General features: G+C 52.3%; 1 protein-coding gene across 1 annotated transcript; it reads left to right on the top strand.

The window, feature by feature from the left end:
- Positions 1 to 2,079: 2,079 nt before the first annotated feature.
- CAMKK1 (calcium/calmodulin dependent protein kinase kinase 1) lies at positions 2,080 to 11,722 on the top strand (the record flags this gene model as incomplete). Its single annotated transcript, XM_084237891.1, has 8 exons — positions 2,080 to 2,131; positions 2,185 to 2,384; positions 4,563 to 4,616; positions 5,361 to 5,434; positions 7,192 to 7,279; positions 7,503 to 7,631; positions 9,543 to 9,646; positions 11,650 to 11,722. 8 exons carry the CDS (start codon positions 2,080 to 2,082, stop codon positions 11,720 to 11,722), a joined length of 774 nt encoding a protein of 257 aa, XP_084094017.1.
- Between the last annotated feature and the right edge of the window lie 5,571 nt (positions 11,723 to 17,293).

Below are 17,293 nucleotides of genomic sequence, written 5' to 3'. Positions count from 1 at the left end.
TGTGTTCTGACTGGTTTGGAGAGCAGGGGTGCTGCTGCCATCTCTCTAAAACTTAGTTTGGTTTGTCAGGAGCATGGTTTCCCTGGGGGAACAGGATGAGGCTGCAGCTAAGGTTTGACCTGCAGTGACAGGAGCCAAGACTGTTTTTATCTCCTTTGTGCCACTCCAGTGCCCCCTAATTGGTGCTTTCCTTGGATATAGGGAAACTGAGGCACAAAGCAGAAAGTTCCTAACAAGGACCTAGAGGTGTGGGAAGGGGGCATATCACCCTGACTGTGGTCAGTGGCAGATACAACCTTGTACCAACTTGGCCTTCACCTTCCTGTTCTGAGCCTTTACTGAGGACCTGTATCTCCCGTCTTCTATCTCCCCAAAACAAACTAATCCCACGTGGCTTTTGGGCAAGACCTCATCACAACTTTGATATCACAGTGAAGGGCTCCATGCCAGGATCTGGACAGACAGATGGAAGCACCAGGCACTGAAGACCTGCCCTATGATTCTAGTTCTAGGAGGGAGAGTTAAGGCTGCCCGGGCAAGGTCCTGGAGGCCCAGGCCTGATTCTTAGATGAGACAAGTGCAGCAATGCAAGACCCACTCAGAAGCAACTGAGTGGATCTGGGTTATATCCAGTTATAGCCACAGGACTTGCTGATGAATTGAATGTGGTGTTGGGGAGCAAGGAAGGGAGGGAAACAGGGAGGGAAGAAGAGGAGACAGTTGAGAATGATCCTGGGGGTTTGACCTGGACTGGTAATAGGTAATATGCCATTAACCAAATGGAAAAGACTAGAGGAGAAGCAGAGGTTTTCTCTTTCCTTTGGTAGTGGTTGTGCTGCAGACAGAGAAAGCAAGTCTGAATTAGAAAAGTTCCTGGGCCTCCCCGGTGGCTCAGCGGTTGAGCGCTGGGTTGCGAAGCTGCCCGCAGCCTCTGCAGCGCCGGTTCGATCCCCGGCTGCTCCCCGGCCACCGGAGGAGGGTCCCACAGGGCGCGCAGACCTCTCCTGCTGCCCGCTGCTCCCCTCAGCAGTGTACTTCGTCAGTCTGCCTGCTCTGCTCCCCGCTCTGGCTCTGGTGAATTCTCTCACCCTCCCGCGCTTCTGACTGTACCCAGTGCTTGTATAATTAAATTAATGAATAAATAAATGAATCAATAAATAAATCTTAAAAAAAAAAGAAAAGTTCCTGAGAAATATTGAAATATATATTGGATTGTTCATGGATATCCATGTGAATAAAGAGCCCAGAGTTCAAGTCACAGTGTGGGGTTTGATATCAGAATTTGAGGCCACTTTCCATGATCAAATACATAGCTCCCTGAACCTCTGAGCCCCTAGAGGTATGGGGCATTGCCTTGTGTGGCTAGGCATGTAGGAGACAGTCACTATAGGGTCTCATTGTTGCATGACACTCCCTCTGTCTCCGGCCTTCCTCTTCTCCCCTTCCCTCCTTCCCTTTCCATCTTCCCTCCTGAACCCATAAGTGGATGACTGGGGTGGGGTCAGTGTCTTGTCTCAGCTGGGACGTCTCTCACCATCTCAGCCTAAGCTTCCCAGCAGGTCTGGGCCCAAGAAGCAGGGCGAGCTCCCAGCCTACTAGAGAAGGCCAACCCTTCTCTAGCCATGTTCATCCCCGGACCCCAAGTCCTGGATGCCCTCTGTCACTGAAAGCCCTGCAGCCAGAATCCCTAGGGTTGAGGCCGTACCTCTTCAGGATACCCCACAATCCCACACTCAGTCCAAGCTCTGACCAGTCTGAGTAGGAGATGAACCAGAGACAGTTTCTGATGGGCTTTGGGCCTGCAGACATGGGAGGGTTAAAGATGATCTATGGAGACCCCTGTGACCAATTTCCCCTGGCCTTCCCCTCCTCCCATCCTCCCCAACCCCCCTAGTAAAGGGTGCCTTGATTGCCATCAAGAGAGCATTGACTATGGAATCCAAAGACTCCTGAGATCCAGTCCTGGGTCTGTTGCTAACAGTGTGGGCCAGCCTCAGTTTCTAAACTGCACAGTGGGGAAGAGGCCCTGAGGTCCTGGCCCAAGGTCTTCATGAGATGAGTGTGAGCAGGGCCTGGGAGATGCCCCAGCTCCTTCTCACCTGGGTGGGCTTCCCAGGCCAACTGAAGGCAGGTAGGGGATTCTGGGTGGCTGTCCCCTGGCCCCTGAGCTGCCTCTCTCTGCAGTGCACTGCCAGAAGATCATCCACAGGGACATCAAGCCATCCAACCTGCTCCTGGGGGACGACGGGCATGTGAAGATTGCCGACTTCGGAGTCAGCAACCAGTTTGAGGGGAATGATGCTCAGCTCTCTAGCACAGCCGGGACCCCAGCGTTCATGGCCCCTGAGGCCATTTCTGATTCTGGCCAAAGCTTCAGTGGAAAGGTGGGTTCCAGGGCCTGGGCTGGATTGGGGTTCAGGTGGAAGGGCAGACTAGGTGACAGTGGGGCTAGTATCCAATCCGAGGGGACTAGGATCCTTGTGTCTAGTGAGTTAGCCCTGAATACTAGCCCCTTTTTCACATTTACCTCCTCCTGAAGTCCAACAAGACCCCCAACTTTGCCTTTCTCTTATTTCCCAGCAAAAGGCTCCCAAGTCTCCCCTGCAGGTGTTTTCTGCCCACTGCTCTGTGCTGAGTTCAGGGCTGGGCTGTGAAACAGGCAGAGAGAGCAGGCCTGATGCCCTCCCTGCTGGAGCTGGTGAAAGGGCAGGCGAGTTCATGTGAAGGGGGTAGTGGAGGCAGCCCTCAGATTTCTGGGATGTATTAGGGGTTGAAGAATGAATGGGGAGGATTTACACAGAAAGTTGGTGAATATGCAAGAGAACTGAAGGGCATGGCAGGATTTGGGCAGAGTTAAGAGGGCCTGGAAGTTTGGGCTTTCTGCTAAGTGATAAAGGCAGTGGGCAAAGCTTTCCGAGCAGGGGCTGCAGCTTGGTGTGTGGGCACGTGTACGTTCTCAACTGTGGAGTGCTGGCTGCCTCCTTGTGCCCCTGCCAAGGAAGCAATTGTCGAGAGGCATCTGGACTTGTGTGTGGGTGTAGAGCTCAAGAGAGAGGCCAGGGATATAGATAGTTTTTTTTTTTTTTTTTTACTTTTTATTTTTATATGATTCCATATATGCAAAAAAGGTTAAAATTCCCATTTACCTTTTTTACTTAGACTCACCAGTTATTATCATTTTGTTCCATTTACTTTTACATCATCTGTCCCTATATCTATATGCATGCATACTTACTATATTTTTCTGACCTATTCAAGAGTTAAGGTGGAGGGGGCCTCCCTGGTGGCACAGGGGTTAAAGTCTCAGTGCTGTTAAGCTGTCAGCAGCCACTGTGGCCTGAGGTCCATCCCGATCTGTGGTCAGGTTGTTGACCCACATGGCGCAGCAGATCTCTCCTGCCTCTCCCGCTGCTCCCCTCAGCAGTGTATTTCAGTCACTCTGCCTGCTCTGCTCCCCACTCTCTCTGGTGAATCCTCTCATCCGCCCCCCACACCTCTGGCCTACACCCCAGCTCTTGTCTGCATAAATAAATAAAATACATCTTTGAAAAAAAGAGTTAAGTTGGAGACATTATGCCCTTTATCACTAAATATTTTGGTGGATATTTTCTAAGAACAAGAGCATTCTGTTATATAATCTCAAACCAGTGATCAAAATTAGGAAATTTGTCATTGATAAAAGACTCTTACCTAATTGACTTCAGTTAGATTTCATCATTGTGCCAATACTGTCCTTTAAAGCCTTTTATTTTCTGATCTGGGATCTGGTCCAGGGACGGTCACTGCATTCACTTGTCACATCTCCTTGGGTCCTTTATTCGGAAAGAGTCCTTGGTTTTTCTTACCTTGGCTTTTACTGTGGGCAGGATCTGTTTTTCTGTAGAATGATTTCAGTTTGTGTTTATCTAATGTTCACTGACTGAATTCCAATCAGGGATTTGTGGCAAGAATATTCAGGTAGAGGTTTCAGAATTACTTGCATGAGAGATAAAGCAGGTGCCAAGAGAGGAGGTGGGATGCCAGAAGGGAAAAATGTAGACAGAGCACACTTCAAAACTGGGGTGTGGGGGAAGCCCAAGAGTTGTGGAGGTGGTGCAGGGCCAGGATCCCAGCATGGCAGAGGCTGTTTCTGGTGTCAGAAAAAAAGTGCATGCATGGTGGCATCTCCTGTGGGCCATTGGAAAAAGGGATGACCTCTTAAAGCCAGAGCTGGTTTAGCGAGTGTAAGTTCAATATATGCTATCATCTCTGGGGTGTGCCAGGGTCATGGATACAGCAAATGTGATCCTGTAGGGACAGGTCTTGAGCCTGTTGAGTTGGAAATGTATCTGGTTTGGGCCTGTCTCAAGGAGATGTGGAGTCCCTAGAGGGCAGGGGCTCTGTTCTCATTATCCCTTGCTCCACAATGCTCAGCATAGAGCAAGTGCCTGGGAATGTTTATTGAATGAATACATGACTGAGGAAGGCAGTTCCCTGCATGCCTTCTCCCACAGCTCCCTGGAGTTGGGTGGGCAAGAGGTGTTGGTTCCTTTGGGGGATTGATGTGAGCTGTTTTTTTCTAGGCCTTGGATGTGTGGGCCACTGGTGTCACGCTTTACTGCTTTGTCTATGGGAAGGTGAGTGCTGGGTGGACTGGAGATTTGGGCCTGGTCCAGATCCCTGTAACCGTAGGCTGGGCCCAGCTGAGCTAGGATGAATCACAAGTGTAGGCCCTTCTTTTGTGTCCTAAAGCAAAATGACTTTTGAAAGAGCCCACCTGGCTCAGAGAAGATGAAGGGAAAAGAAGCTTTTTCTGTTTTTCTCTTGTCCGCCTGGGAGGGGATTCATGTGAAGAAGTGCCAGGACAGTAGACATCCCAAAGGGAGGTGTAGTTGAGACTGCCCACCTCTCCATCTAGAGTGCTCCCAGTCCTTCCATTCCTTGCTACGGTTCATTCATCCATTCATTCTTACTCATTCATCAAAGGACCTTGATTCCTGCTCTGGGTCAGGCTGGGCCTTGGTTCACCCAACACTGAATTACCTGAGATCCTTGTCCATAGGTGCCCCCACTCTAGTGATGGCACTGAGGGGCAGGAGGGGATATTAGTGAACGTGTCCCAAACTCCAGGCCCTGGGAGTGACACCTTTCTGCCCATGATGAAAGTACACCTAGCCTCATAGTAGTCTTAATGACTCATTCATCCAGTCAGTGAACACCTATTATGTGCCAGGCCCGAACAAGTTAAATGAGGCCCCTCCCATCTAATGTGGAGCCCAGAGCTGACCCCCACCCCCCTGGACCTCATCAAGAAATGGGCTAGTCTCGCAGGGTGAATCAAGGCCCTGGGCTGCATTCTTTGTTTGCTTCTCCACCTACAGTGCCCGTTTATTGATGACTACATTCTGGCCCTGCACAGGAAGATCAAGAATGAGGCTGTAGTGTTTCCGGAGGAGTAAGTTCTCTGCCAGGGGCTCCCCACAACCCCCAGGGGTGTCTGAGTTTCAGCACAGTTTTTGCCCTGTGAGGGCCCCACCCAGGCCTATGGATTTCTATGTGGTAGATGCTCTTCCCTAGGTGGGGCCCCTGGGCAGCTGGAGGGTGGGGTGGTGGAGCAGGGTCTCTGACATCTGGCTTGTTTCTTGTACAGATGGGAGCTCTGAGGTCCGGAGCTAGGCAGGGATGACCCCAGGTCACACATTCTCACTGCTTCTCCACTGATGGCCTCCATGGGGTCAATGGCACCAATACCATGTAGACCCTGGACTCATGGGGAACCTCTACCTTCCCCATACAGGGATGGTGCCAGTGTGCTCCCCCATTTCACAGATGGAGAATTAGAGGCTCCGGAGGAACATTGTCAGAGGGTTTGGGATATGAAGTCACTTCCTTCTCTCGGTCCTGTCCTTTGTCACTGAGGCCTCTGAGCCCTGAGGGACTGCTTGGAGAGGCCTCCCTTCTCATCCATGGTTCTTCTGATTGAATTTTGACTATCATAGCAGCCAGCCTGAGTCCTCTGGCTCCTCAGCTTCCAGGGCACTTCTGCCATTTACTCATATTCCCTGGAGCAGGTCAGAGACAAGCCTGGGGGTTGTCCTTGATGACTCCTGTTCCCTCGTTTCCAAAGGCCTCTTAAGACCATTTCTTATGTATTTCTTGGCTCCATTGCATTCTATGTCCTCCCTCCCTTCACCCCTTCACCCCCAACAGGCCTCCCCCACCAAGAACAGGCCTCAGCCCTGTCCAGCTACCTCCTCTTCTTCACTTTCCCCGCTGTCAACTCTCTCCAGCCTAGCCACCATAGGGGTTACCCTGATAAAGCACAACCCATCTCCCCAACCCCCTTGAAGTTTTTCTGAGGTTTCTTAACGCCTGTAGGCAGGGGCTATGCCCTGGTCTAGCATTCCAGGTCCTCCATGCTCTGCCACCTGTCCATCTGCTGCCCCATTGCTCCCCACACCCAGAGCCCTGGCCAGCTGGGTTGCTGCTTTCCTGTAATTGCCTATCTCTGTGTCTCTCCTTTTACTTTCCCCCTGCCAGAGGTCTTTCTTTCCCATCCAGGAGTTTTAAAAGGGATTAAGTAGCTAGGATAGGCACAATCAACAGTCCTCAAAGTGGGTTTCTTTTCCCCAGGACTGGAGGGAGGGGCTCTCCAAGACTGTAGTAGAGAAGCCTGGAGTGTGTGTGGAGAGAGTCCAGGCTGCTGTGGGCCTAAAAGATCTGCTTCCTCCCCCAGAGTCACTCATCCCTCGCCTCATTCTTCTGGGTGGCAGCGTGCTGCCCCCTAACCAATCTAGGCCTCAGTTTCCTCCTCTGTCAAATGAAAATCTCCTGGTCACTTCCCAGGTGGAGGAAAGGATAAAATGATGATTAGGGGTAAAGAGCCCTGGTCCCCCAAAAGGGACTCTTCTCACCATTTCTGCCACCCAGGGGGTGGCTGGCACCCCTGGAACTCTGTGATTGTGGTCTCTGCTCCCCGAGGAAGACTGTTTTACATCTTACTTAGGAAAGAAGGATATCCATGTCCTTGTTTGGAAACTCTCTCCTCTGTCCAGCTACCTTGGGACTGTCCCTCCTGCTCTTTGAGGATGAGGGTCAGGATGGCCTTGGTGTGCACTAATCAGGACCCCTGAGCATGGTGGGGATGGAGAGGTGGGACAGAGAGGATCCTCATCAACTGTCTCCCTCATCTTCTCCCTTACCCCTTTTTAGGCCAAAGGTGAGTGAGGAGCTCAAGGACTTAATCCTGAAGATGTTAGACAAGAATCCCGAAACAAGAGTTGGGGTGCCAGACATCAAGGTTGGGGAACCAGAGGTCTTGGGCCGGGCTGGGACACAGCAGACAGGCGAGCCCCTTCTGGAGAGCTCTGCACTGGGATATGCGTGGTTTGGGCTTGGGCTTGGGGGTTGTGGGCCTTGGACCTTCTTAAGGCTATTGCTAGTGGAATGCATGGGGTCCCCTGAAGGCTGGGTGTCTCTCTGCCTGTGGTCCTGACCTCTCCCCACCTTCTTGGGCTCCACAGCTGCACCCCTGGGTGACCAAGAATGGGGAGGAACCCCTTCCTTCAGAGGAGGAACACTGCAGTGTGGTGGAGGTGACGGAAGAGGAGGTGAAGAACTCGGTCAAGCTCATCCCCAGCTGGACCACAGTGGTAAGAGGGGGAGGCTCCCTTGCCCTGGGAGGGCCTGCGGAGGGTGTGTCCAGTGAGGACACTCCCTGCTGAGCCTTGTGGGAGGGCAGAGACTCCTGGCCAGCCAGCCCTGATCTGGGCCACTGAGACCACTGTCCTGCTGAGGCCCGCCGGGAAGGAGTCCTGTCGTGCAGCCTGTAGTAGGGAGAACAGGAGGCCTGGTGAGGAGAGTGGATGATTTAAAGAGATCTACTGCCCTTGCTGAGTGTCAGCAATGTCCCTTCTCCCTCTTTCCGTCTCTCCCTTTTTCCCCCTCCCTCCCTCCCTGCTTTCCATTTGTTCCATTTATTCCATTTAAGTGCCACTTTCCAGGCACTGTAGTAGGTGTCAGGGACATGACAGTGAAAGGGCCTGGGAAGCCTTTGAATTGAGGGGGCAGCCTCAGAGTCCCCATACATCCCACTGGACACTAGCTGTGTGCTCTCTCCGTTCTCTCACATTGTAGTTTTTCTCATCTTCTGGACATCTTCCATATTAGCAGTTGGAAGTTAGAGTGTAGCCTCTAATGGCCATTTGGGGATTTTTTGGACACAGAGCAATGGCCTGCCCTGCGCTGAGGTATCACAGTGAGTCAGGGTAAGCACAAGCCCAGCAGAGAGTGCTGGGGCCTGTGCGGTGGGCGGTTCTGACCTGACCCTTTGTCCCTGTAGGCAGTAGGGCCAGCTCGGGCCAGCTGGCCTGTGTTCTGTAGAGTTCCAGGGCCCTGTGGAGTCTGTCCTGCTGGATCCCTGTGTCACTTCCCTGGTCTTAGGCTCCATGCTCCCTCTCCTAAACCACTGCAGTAGCCTCCCTAGTTGTCCCTCTGCTCCCACCCTCACCCCACTAGTTAATGGTGGCCCCGGGGACATAATCGTGTCACATAGCTCCACTGTCACTTGGAACCATCACCCTGTCTGCCCTGCAAGACCCTGCATGGCCTGCATTTCCCTCGCTGATCTCATCTCCTCTCCCCCCTCTATTCCCTGGGCTCCAAATGTGAGCTGCTGCCCCAGAGCCTTGGGATTTGTCTCCTTTCTACCTGGGGTGCTCCTGCCCAGATATCCATGTGACTCATTACTCCAGTGTCACCTCCCCTGTACCCTTATCTAAGATTCCAACCTCCCCTTTGTCATACTTTATCCCCCTTCCTTGTTTCATTTTTTTTCTCTTTAGCCCTTACCACTAGCTACCTATCATCTGTTTTACTAATTTATCCTAGTTTTTGCCTATCCCCCCCACCCCAACTAAACTATAAGTTCCACAAGGGCAAGGATTTTTTGCTTCAGTGTGGTCCCTGTGCTTAGAATAGTGCCTGGCATGCAGTTGGTGCTTAGAACATGCTTGTTGATTGACTGAATGAATGAATGAACAAAAATGAATAAAAGAACAAGTGAAGGCAACACTGCTATATGCATGCCTTCTACACTGTGTGTGGGTAGGGGCACAGATATGTCCTTGTTGCTGGAAGAGGAATGGTCAGAGTACAGTAGCAGCTCCCCTCCAGGCAGCCCTCCCATCCCTGCCCAGGGCATCTCCCCCAGGCCACTGAGTCTTCTCTCTGAGCTGCCTGGCTCCACTCTCTCCATGCCATCCTTCCTGAGGAGCCTGTGGAGTGTCTCCTAATTGCACTCTCCAAGCCCTCAGAAAGTAGCCCTGGCTTTGCCTGATGTTCCAGACCTTTCCTGGTCTGCTCCTGGCCCATGTGCCCCTGTGGACCAGTCATACCAAGCTCCTCACCATTCCTGAAATGGACACTCCGTGCTTTGCCCATGATGTTTCCTCCACTTCGAAGATTCTTCCTTTCTCAGGGAGCTTCAGCAGGGCACACCCAGCAGCTGTCCCCAAAGGGAATCAGAGAGGCTTGTGTTCCTCATGCTGACATGTCCTCTCCAGATCCTGGTTAAGTCCATGCTGAGAAAGCGTTCCTTTGGGAACCCATTTGAGTCCCAAGCACGGAGGGAAGAGCGATCCATGTCTGCTCCAGGAAACTTACTTTCGTAAGTATGGATGGGCTGAGGCCTGTAGGGTGCTCCTGGGTGGCAAGGGAGAGGGGATAAAGGGGGCTTGTGGCACATCCCCCACTCTCACTGTCTTTGGGCTATGCAGGCTGAGCTTGGAGCCTAAAGCAGGTCTCAGATTAGGACCTGGTGAGCACCTCTGTCTTCAGACATGGCAGTCCGGTAGAGAGTAGCAGACAGGCCTCATGTTGTTCCTTGTAGAAGGTGGTAGAAGGCTAGCTTGTTGGTGGAAGGAAGGTACTTCTGACTCTTCCTGGCCTGGGGGGAGTATCAGCTGCTTTCCTGAGTTTCCTGTGCTACCGCCAGCTATTCCCTAGGCCACAGGCCCAGTCAGTGCTTTGTAAATACTTGTCTGGCACATGAGCATGAACAGGATAGCTGAATGGGCCAGGAAGAGGAACCCCTTTTGCTGAAGGCTCCCTACTGTGAACCAGACACATGAGTTCACTACTATCTTCCACTAAAATATAATAAAAGTCAGTTTGGGATGTCCACTGGGCCTGCTGGAGTTTGTACACAGACCTGCAGAGAGAAAACCTTCAGGGGGTCCCCCACCAGAATGTGGCCCTGGGATGTTGTCACCTTCCTCTGCCGTGTGACATGATGAGAGCCACAGCAGAAGCGTGCCCCACAGTGCGCTGTGAGGGAAGGTGTGTTCCCCATAGGGGCAGGCAGAGGAAGTAGTCTGGGCGCCCTGGCCTCCAGGAGGAGTTTCATTGCAGTCGTCTAGGGCTTCCATGTAGGTTTCATGTGAGCCTCCCCTCTTGTAAGCTGGCTCTTCAGAAGTTCTGGGTTCCTTCAGAGTGGATAAGCTAGTGTCTGTTCCGTGCAAGAGGTTGTCTGTATACCAGCCTCTGGCCCTCCTTTCCTGACTGATGGGGGTGAGGGGTGGGGCCTGGGAGCACCCCTAACTTCCTCCTTGACTCTGTCTTTTCAGTGAGGCAGCTAGGGCTGGGGGAGGGGCTTCTGATGCTGGAATTTGGCTTAGTGTAGGGACTCCCATATTCAGCATCCAAATGGAGCCACTTTTGGGAGTAAAAGAGGAAGCTATAACTATTTATGCCAGGATGACATAATCAGGCATAACCAGGACAGGGTCACTAGCTTGGGGCCTGTGACTTAGCGCCCCCTCCTGGTGGAACAGGCTAGTCACAGGTTAAAGAAATGCAGCCCCTGCCACACCTGGCAGAGTTAGTGTCAAGGACACAGATGAGCAAAGCCACCGTTTTCCCTTTGTGGACATGGTGGGGGGTGGGGGGGGACAAGCCAGTTTCCTCTTCTGGACTGTGGGAAGACTGAGCTTATACTTTTCAGCTATCAAATTCTGTAATCCTATGATGCAAGTTTAATTTTGAAAAGCAGGTTTTACTTCATCAGAGTCCTAATGTTTGTCCTTGATAGACTCTTTTTTTTATGCATTAAGATAATTATTGAAACTCTACAGTAGTTAAATGAGGTAGGTTCTTTTTTATGATATCAAAACCCATTCATTGGTCATTTTAAAAAGAATGGTCTTAGGGAGAAAAATCAGATCCAGGAATCTATTGAAAACTGAGTCTATTGAAACAGACTCCCAGGGCTGTTAGGTTGACTGCCCGGTGAACAAGGCAAAAAACTATATAAAATGCAAAACCAAAGCGGCTCTGTCAAGACAGTGGGGGCTGATCTAGGCCAACACGGAAGGCCAGTAACCTGGCTGATCCCCCAGGATGGAGAGAAGTCAGTTGGGTCAGATTGTGAGAGGCTCTGGAGGCCAGGCCAGGGAGTCCAGACTTCATCTTGGGGCAGTAGGGAGCCACGTGGAGATGTGGTAGGGCCAGGACACAGAGAGACCAGCAGGGAGGGATTGCCACAATATAGGGGGGTGAGACTGGTGAACTTGGGGAAGTGGCATGTAAGAGACTGTGTAAATGGGTGTGGGGGTCCTCCTGAGAGCATGTTCTGACCCCTGAGGTCTCCTGCCCCTGGTGTCCCCTGAACAGGAAAGAAGGGTGTTGTGAAGGGGGCAAGAGCCCGGAGCTCCCCGGTGTCCAAGAAGATGAGGCTGCATCCTGAGCCCCTGCATGCGCCAAGGGCCGCCCAGCAGCACGCTCATCCCGCGCCTCCAAAGGCCCACCGCCCTCATGCGACAGCTGCCCCTGCAGGCAGGGGGCTGGGCACTGGCCCCGCTCCCGACCCCTACCCCGTCGTGCTGCATGACCTCCACGCGCGTATCCAGGGACAGGATTGGAATGCGTGTCATCTGGGGTTTGGGGGGCAGGGGTCCCACCAGGCCTTTCTCCTTGTCCTTGCTCTCCCTGATGAGACCCATCCTGTGGGGAAGCTCGGTGCCCATGGTGTCTTGGACACCCCATCCAGCTGGTTGGCAAGGCCCAAAGCAGGAGGCAGGAAAGCAAGATGGCAGGTGGAGGCCTGACTCCCCATTACCGCAGAGATCTCCTGCGGGGTCCCGGGTGGACTGGCTCAGCTGCCACACCCACATGGAGGACTGGATTCTGCCGACCTCAGGAGGGTGCTGCAGGAGCTCTTGACTACAGAGTATGCTGATCCGGAGGCCCTGACCCCTTCATGGGTATTCCTGGGTCTAACAGGGGAGGTGCCAGTAATGGAAAATTCAGATTCCTTTTATGTTGTCTTTTTCTTTTGTTTTTATCTTGTGGGCGGTGGGGCATAGCCCTGCTTGACACCATTCGATGAGCTCTTCTACAGCTTTGGGTGGTACCCAGCATACGCCTCCATTTGTTGGCAGCTAAGTGGACCGGACTGACCCTCCTGGGTTGTTTCACACGTGGCACCGTGGAGAGAAGGGGCTGGATTCGAACTCCGGATGGAGGGCTGAGCCAGGAGTATACAACTTTCCTGCTCATCTCCCTCCCTCCCTTCATGGCTCCCCAGAGCTATGGCTGCTGAAGAGATACCAGGGGCCAAGGTGTCTCAAGGATGCTGGACTCACAGGGCTGTACCTCTGTATGCTGAAGTAACTGGAATCCAATCTCCCATCCTGCACTGGCATACACATCTGGCTGGAAGCTGCCCTCACTCTCCTCTTCGGGTTGGAGGCCGCGCTCGAAGCAGGACCCTGGTGGGTGTGTGTGCATGCTGGTGGGCAGCCAGGGGAGGTATGTCTCTCCACTGCCTCAGCCCACACTGCCCGCACAGAGCTGGAGCACTGGAGTGTTTGAACACGGCTGTGCGGGAGCTGACTTCCTCTTCCTTCTAGAATCAGTACCTGGCCAACTGGTTTACTGACCAACTTGTTTACTGACCAAATGCTCAAGAGATTGACCCCCAAAGAAAAATAAAGCAGGACTCGGATACCTCCCCTGAAAACATGGGCCAAACAAGGGTTTGGGGTCACCGGCATGGGTGTGAGACTACAGGACTCACAGTGGGAAGACCTGAAAGGCTGGGCAGAAGGAGCGCCGCGTCCTGCATCTCTGTGCCTGTGGGTGTATGTCGCGCCTCCATGCACACACGCATGTGCGTGCCCATCTGCTGCACACAGCACACTCGCATGCCTTGCACCGGCACGTGCATCTGTACTATAGTTTCCATGTCTATTCGCGGCTATGAGCAGAACATGGCCCGTGGGTAATGGGTGCACATTTCTCCCTGGCTCTTCTGCGCTAAGGCATTGTGACCCAGGGCTTATAAAAGAATTCAGTATTCTTTTTAAGAACACTTTTATAGAGTTCGTGGGAGGCAAGTGAAGCGCCAGTCATGGTTCTGCAAGTTCTTGAGTTATCTCTGGGCGGTGCCTGGAGGGTGGGGATTGCAGGGCCTATGCTGATTGGACCAGCCCTCAAAGAGCTCAGAAGAGCTCAGTGGGACCCGGTTTCATTGCCTGGGTCAGAGGCCAGGTGGGGGTCCCCACCCCATCACTGAGGGTTTTGGTCAGCATCCTTGTTTTTTAATGTAGCACAGGTGATGAACAAACTCCGTAAGAGTGTTTTAAAAATTAACTTCCCAGGAAGTGAGTTAAGAACAATAAAAGCCCTCACTTGAGTTAAAAAATTTTTTTGCATGTACTTTTTTTTTTTTTTTTTTGCATTTGGATATGTGTTCTTTCTTACCAACAGGACCATCTGGCTTTGCTGGCTTTTCTGGGAGGTTCTGAGCAGGGCAATAGTGGGAAGAGCTCTACAGAAGGTGAGAGGGAGGGAGGAGGGTGGTTTTGGAAGATGAGGGGCTTAATCCAGGATTAGTCTCCTAGGAAGAAGGCCCCTCTTTGGGAAGAACAAGGTGTTTGGGAGCCAATGGGCTGCTCATGAGGGCACCCTACTCATTTTAAGGGGCTCAGGGAGGCTACCATCTGGCCGTTGTGAGCCATCAGGACTCCTCATGGAGCAGAAGTCCTAGTGGAGCCTCACAGGAGTCCTGGGCCTAGGGTTCTCCTGTGCCCCTGAGCCTTGGGCGCTGGTACAGACTTTGGGGAATGTGCAGTTCCCCCCTTGCAGTATGACCCTTGATGGCCCTACTATGAGAAGAGTTGACCTTGAGTTCAGGCAGCCTTGAGCTTGAGTCCAAGCCTTGCATTTAACAGCAGTGTGACCTTTGGCGAACCATTGGAGGTGTCTTGGTTTTCTTGTCAGAGAATGTGGATAACATCAACACCTCCTCCTAGGCGTCTTGTGAGATTAAATGAAGTCCTTATGCCAAGCATCTGACACTGTGCTTGGTCCATAGTTAGTACTCAGTACTCAGCAAGCGAGACCCTTAACAGAAGAACAAAGACCTTGATGCATCTGGGGCTGCCAGAACCAGGGAGCCCTGAAGGAAGCCAGGGGCTGAGCACATCCTGCATGATTGGTGTTGGCCCATCTGAACCTCCCAGCTGGGGTGAACCAGAAGCCTCAAGTCAGAGGCTGTCCAGCTTGGTGATCAATTTTTTTCCATCTGAGAAATGGAGACCAAAGTTTGGCTGGTCCCTATGGGAGGTCTCCTGAGAGGCTTCCCCAAGCCCTCTTCAGAGGGAGTGCTGGCCATAGCAGATGCTCCCCGAAACACCAAGACCAATAGCAGGCCTTTTGCTTGGTGTGCTTTATTTAACACATAAGTGGTGCTCTCAAAAATCTTTCTCTTCATCAGATGTTTGATCCCCTTGTAAAACCTTTGGTCTTTGAGATTGAACTTGGAGATTTACTCCATCAATAACATGATTATCCTGTTGTCATACACTTTATAGTTCTGGAGAAAATTGTATGTAACCCATACATCAGTGAAAGCCAGTTAAAAGGTACAGTGTGCTTTCGTCCATGGCTGAAACTTGCAAAGTGTTTCCTCAGCTCACTCAAGGCCAAGGTCCAGGATGTTTTTCTGACAAAGCAACCATAGTACCTCTTGCTTCTGGGGCTGCCGTCTTTAGATTGAGGGACAGGTAAGCAGAGCTTGTCCCCATTTTCTTCCTACCTCAGCCTCATTTTGCTGGTCTCCTGGGCTTGGTCTCAGTCCTCCAATCCTTCCTCCCACCTACTGCCATATTGCTCTTTGAGCACGCCCCTGAGCACCTCTGCCCCTCTCAGAACCTTCTGTGCCTTCCACAGTGCTCCACATGTCAATCAAGACCCCTGCCATCAACCTGCTCTCTGCTCTCCTGACCCATGCCCCACCCAGCCCTACCTTCCTCCAATCCCTGCTCCTCACAGCCCTTCAGCACCCCCTCTTTCAGCTCACTGTTCTCAGTCCTTGCTGTTACTTGTCAAGCCTGCCTCATTTCCAAGACCTAGCTGCAGTAAGAACCTATTCTCTACCCCACCCGGGATGTTCATTCCAGGCCTTAGTCACCCTGAACCATTGGCTCTGACAGGCCAGATTGTCTGCATAAGAGCTTACCAACAAAACGGGGGTATGGGGTCAGGACAACGACCCTAGGAGCCATACTGTGGGAGAGAAACTGAGACCCGGGGAGCTGTGTCTTGCTCAGAGTCACATAGTGTGTCAGGAAAGAGCCAGGCTAGAGCTCAGGTGTCCTGCTCACCCCATCCCACCCAACCTGAGTTTTCCTATACCAGCTGCCAGTGGTGGTGGTGGGGGAGCCCTGAACCCTTCACCACTCCAAGGGCATCTGAGAAAATCAGAGATGGAGGCTGTAATTCTAGACCTAACCACACGGGGGAGCTGAGCCCAGGCCAGAGGCGAACCCCTGAAGACTGGAGGTCATTCTCCCTTGTGGCCTGGGAGGACCCTGTGGTTCCTTGCAGAGAATGTCTTTGGACTCTGGATCCCACAGACCCTCTGATCTCTGCTCCCCAACACCAATTCCATATCATCCTACGTGGTCTCATTCCAGGGGAGAGGAAGAAAGGATAGGCAGGACAACTGTGTTCTCATTTCCCCAGGGCACTACTGGGACCTATACACCCCCACACCACACACACACAGAGTTGAGGCTGGAGCCTCCCCTCCAGCATACAAGTGCACCTATCTATGTGGCTGCCTCCTGGACCACTGGGACTCTGCCAAGGGAGGCCGTAGGAGCTGCACTGAGGACCAAGTAAGGCCTAGGGGACCTGGAAAGGGCCTATCCTCCATTTTACACATGGAACCAAACCCGTCCTGTGAGGACTCCTTGCACAGCTCCAGCCTCCTGCTGGACTGGGCGCCCCTGGCTTACATGATCATCTCTAGTCCTAGCCCCTCCCCTTGGCACAGACGTGGCTTTGCCCTCTAGGTTCTCAGACATATCCATTTCTCCAGCCAGGATGACCCAGAGGACAGGGGCTAGGTCCTGTCACTCTACAGAGCAGGTTCCAGTCCCACCCAGGTCAGACAGACCAGTTTGTCATTAGCCCCTCCTGGCTTTGTGGTCAGCCTTCCTGTACTCCCTGCCCTTAGACCCTTATCATCTCCAAGTCACCTCCTCCAGGCAGCCTTCTCTGCTCCACAGCTCCCTTGGCTGGTAAGACTGGAACCAGGGCCCAGGAGTCACAACCTCACCCCTGGGCTAAGTTACTTTCAAAATTTATATCTACTTGTTCCCCTGTGGTGGAGACCATGGAAGGGCATCTCTTAGCTGAATCACGAGAGTGGGCCTTGCCTCTGGGAACCCCATTCTCTCCGCCTGATCCCGGTGAGCCTCCACTGCTGGGCTGTGTATCTGGCCTTTTTTGGACTTCTATTCCTGCTTGCCAGTCTTCAAGCTAGGTCAGACCTCCCCTATGACTATAACCCAGATTTTTACCCCAGTGGCTTTTTTTTTTTTAAGATGTATTTCTTTATGCACACAAGAGCTGGGATGCAGGCCATAAGTGCAGGGGGTGAGAGGATTCACCAGAGACAGAGTAAGGGAGCAGAACAGGCAGATTGAATGAAATACACTGCTGAGGGGAGCAGCAGGTGAGACAGGAGAGGTCTGCTGTGCCATGTGGGTCAGCTCCCTGGCTGGGGATCAAACTCATGCTGCAGCGGCTGCCGATAGCTTCATAGTGCTGAGACTTAACTCCTTGTACCACCAGGGAGTGCTCCATTTTATGAGTTTTGACTAATGTATGATATCATGTAGCCACTGTAACAGTATCATACAGAGTAGTTTCACTGCCCTAAAAATCCCCTTGCTGTACCCATTCATCTCTCCCTCCTGCCCTCTACCCTCTTCTCTATGCTTTTAGCAACAACTGATCTATTTAT

This window comes from Talpa europaea, assembly GCF_964194135.1.
Source record: "Talpa europaea genome assembly, chromosome: 7".
In the NCBI taxonomy this organism is placed as follows: Eukaryota; Metazoa; Chordata; class Mammalia; order Eulipotyphla; family Talpidae; genus Talpa; species Talpa europaea.
Note: the sequence above shows the minus strand (reverse complement) of the source record. Positions and strands in the feature narration are given on the sequence as shown.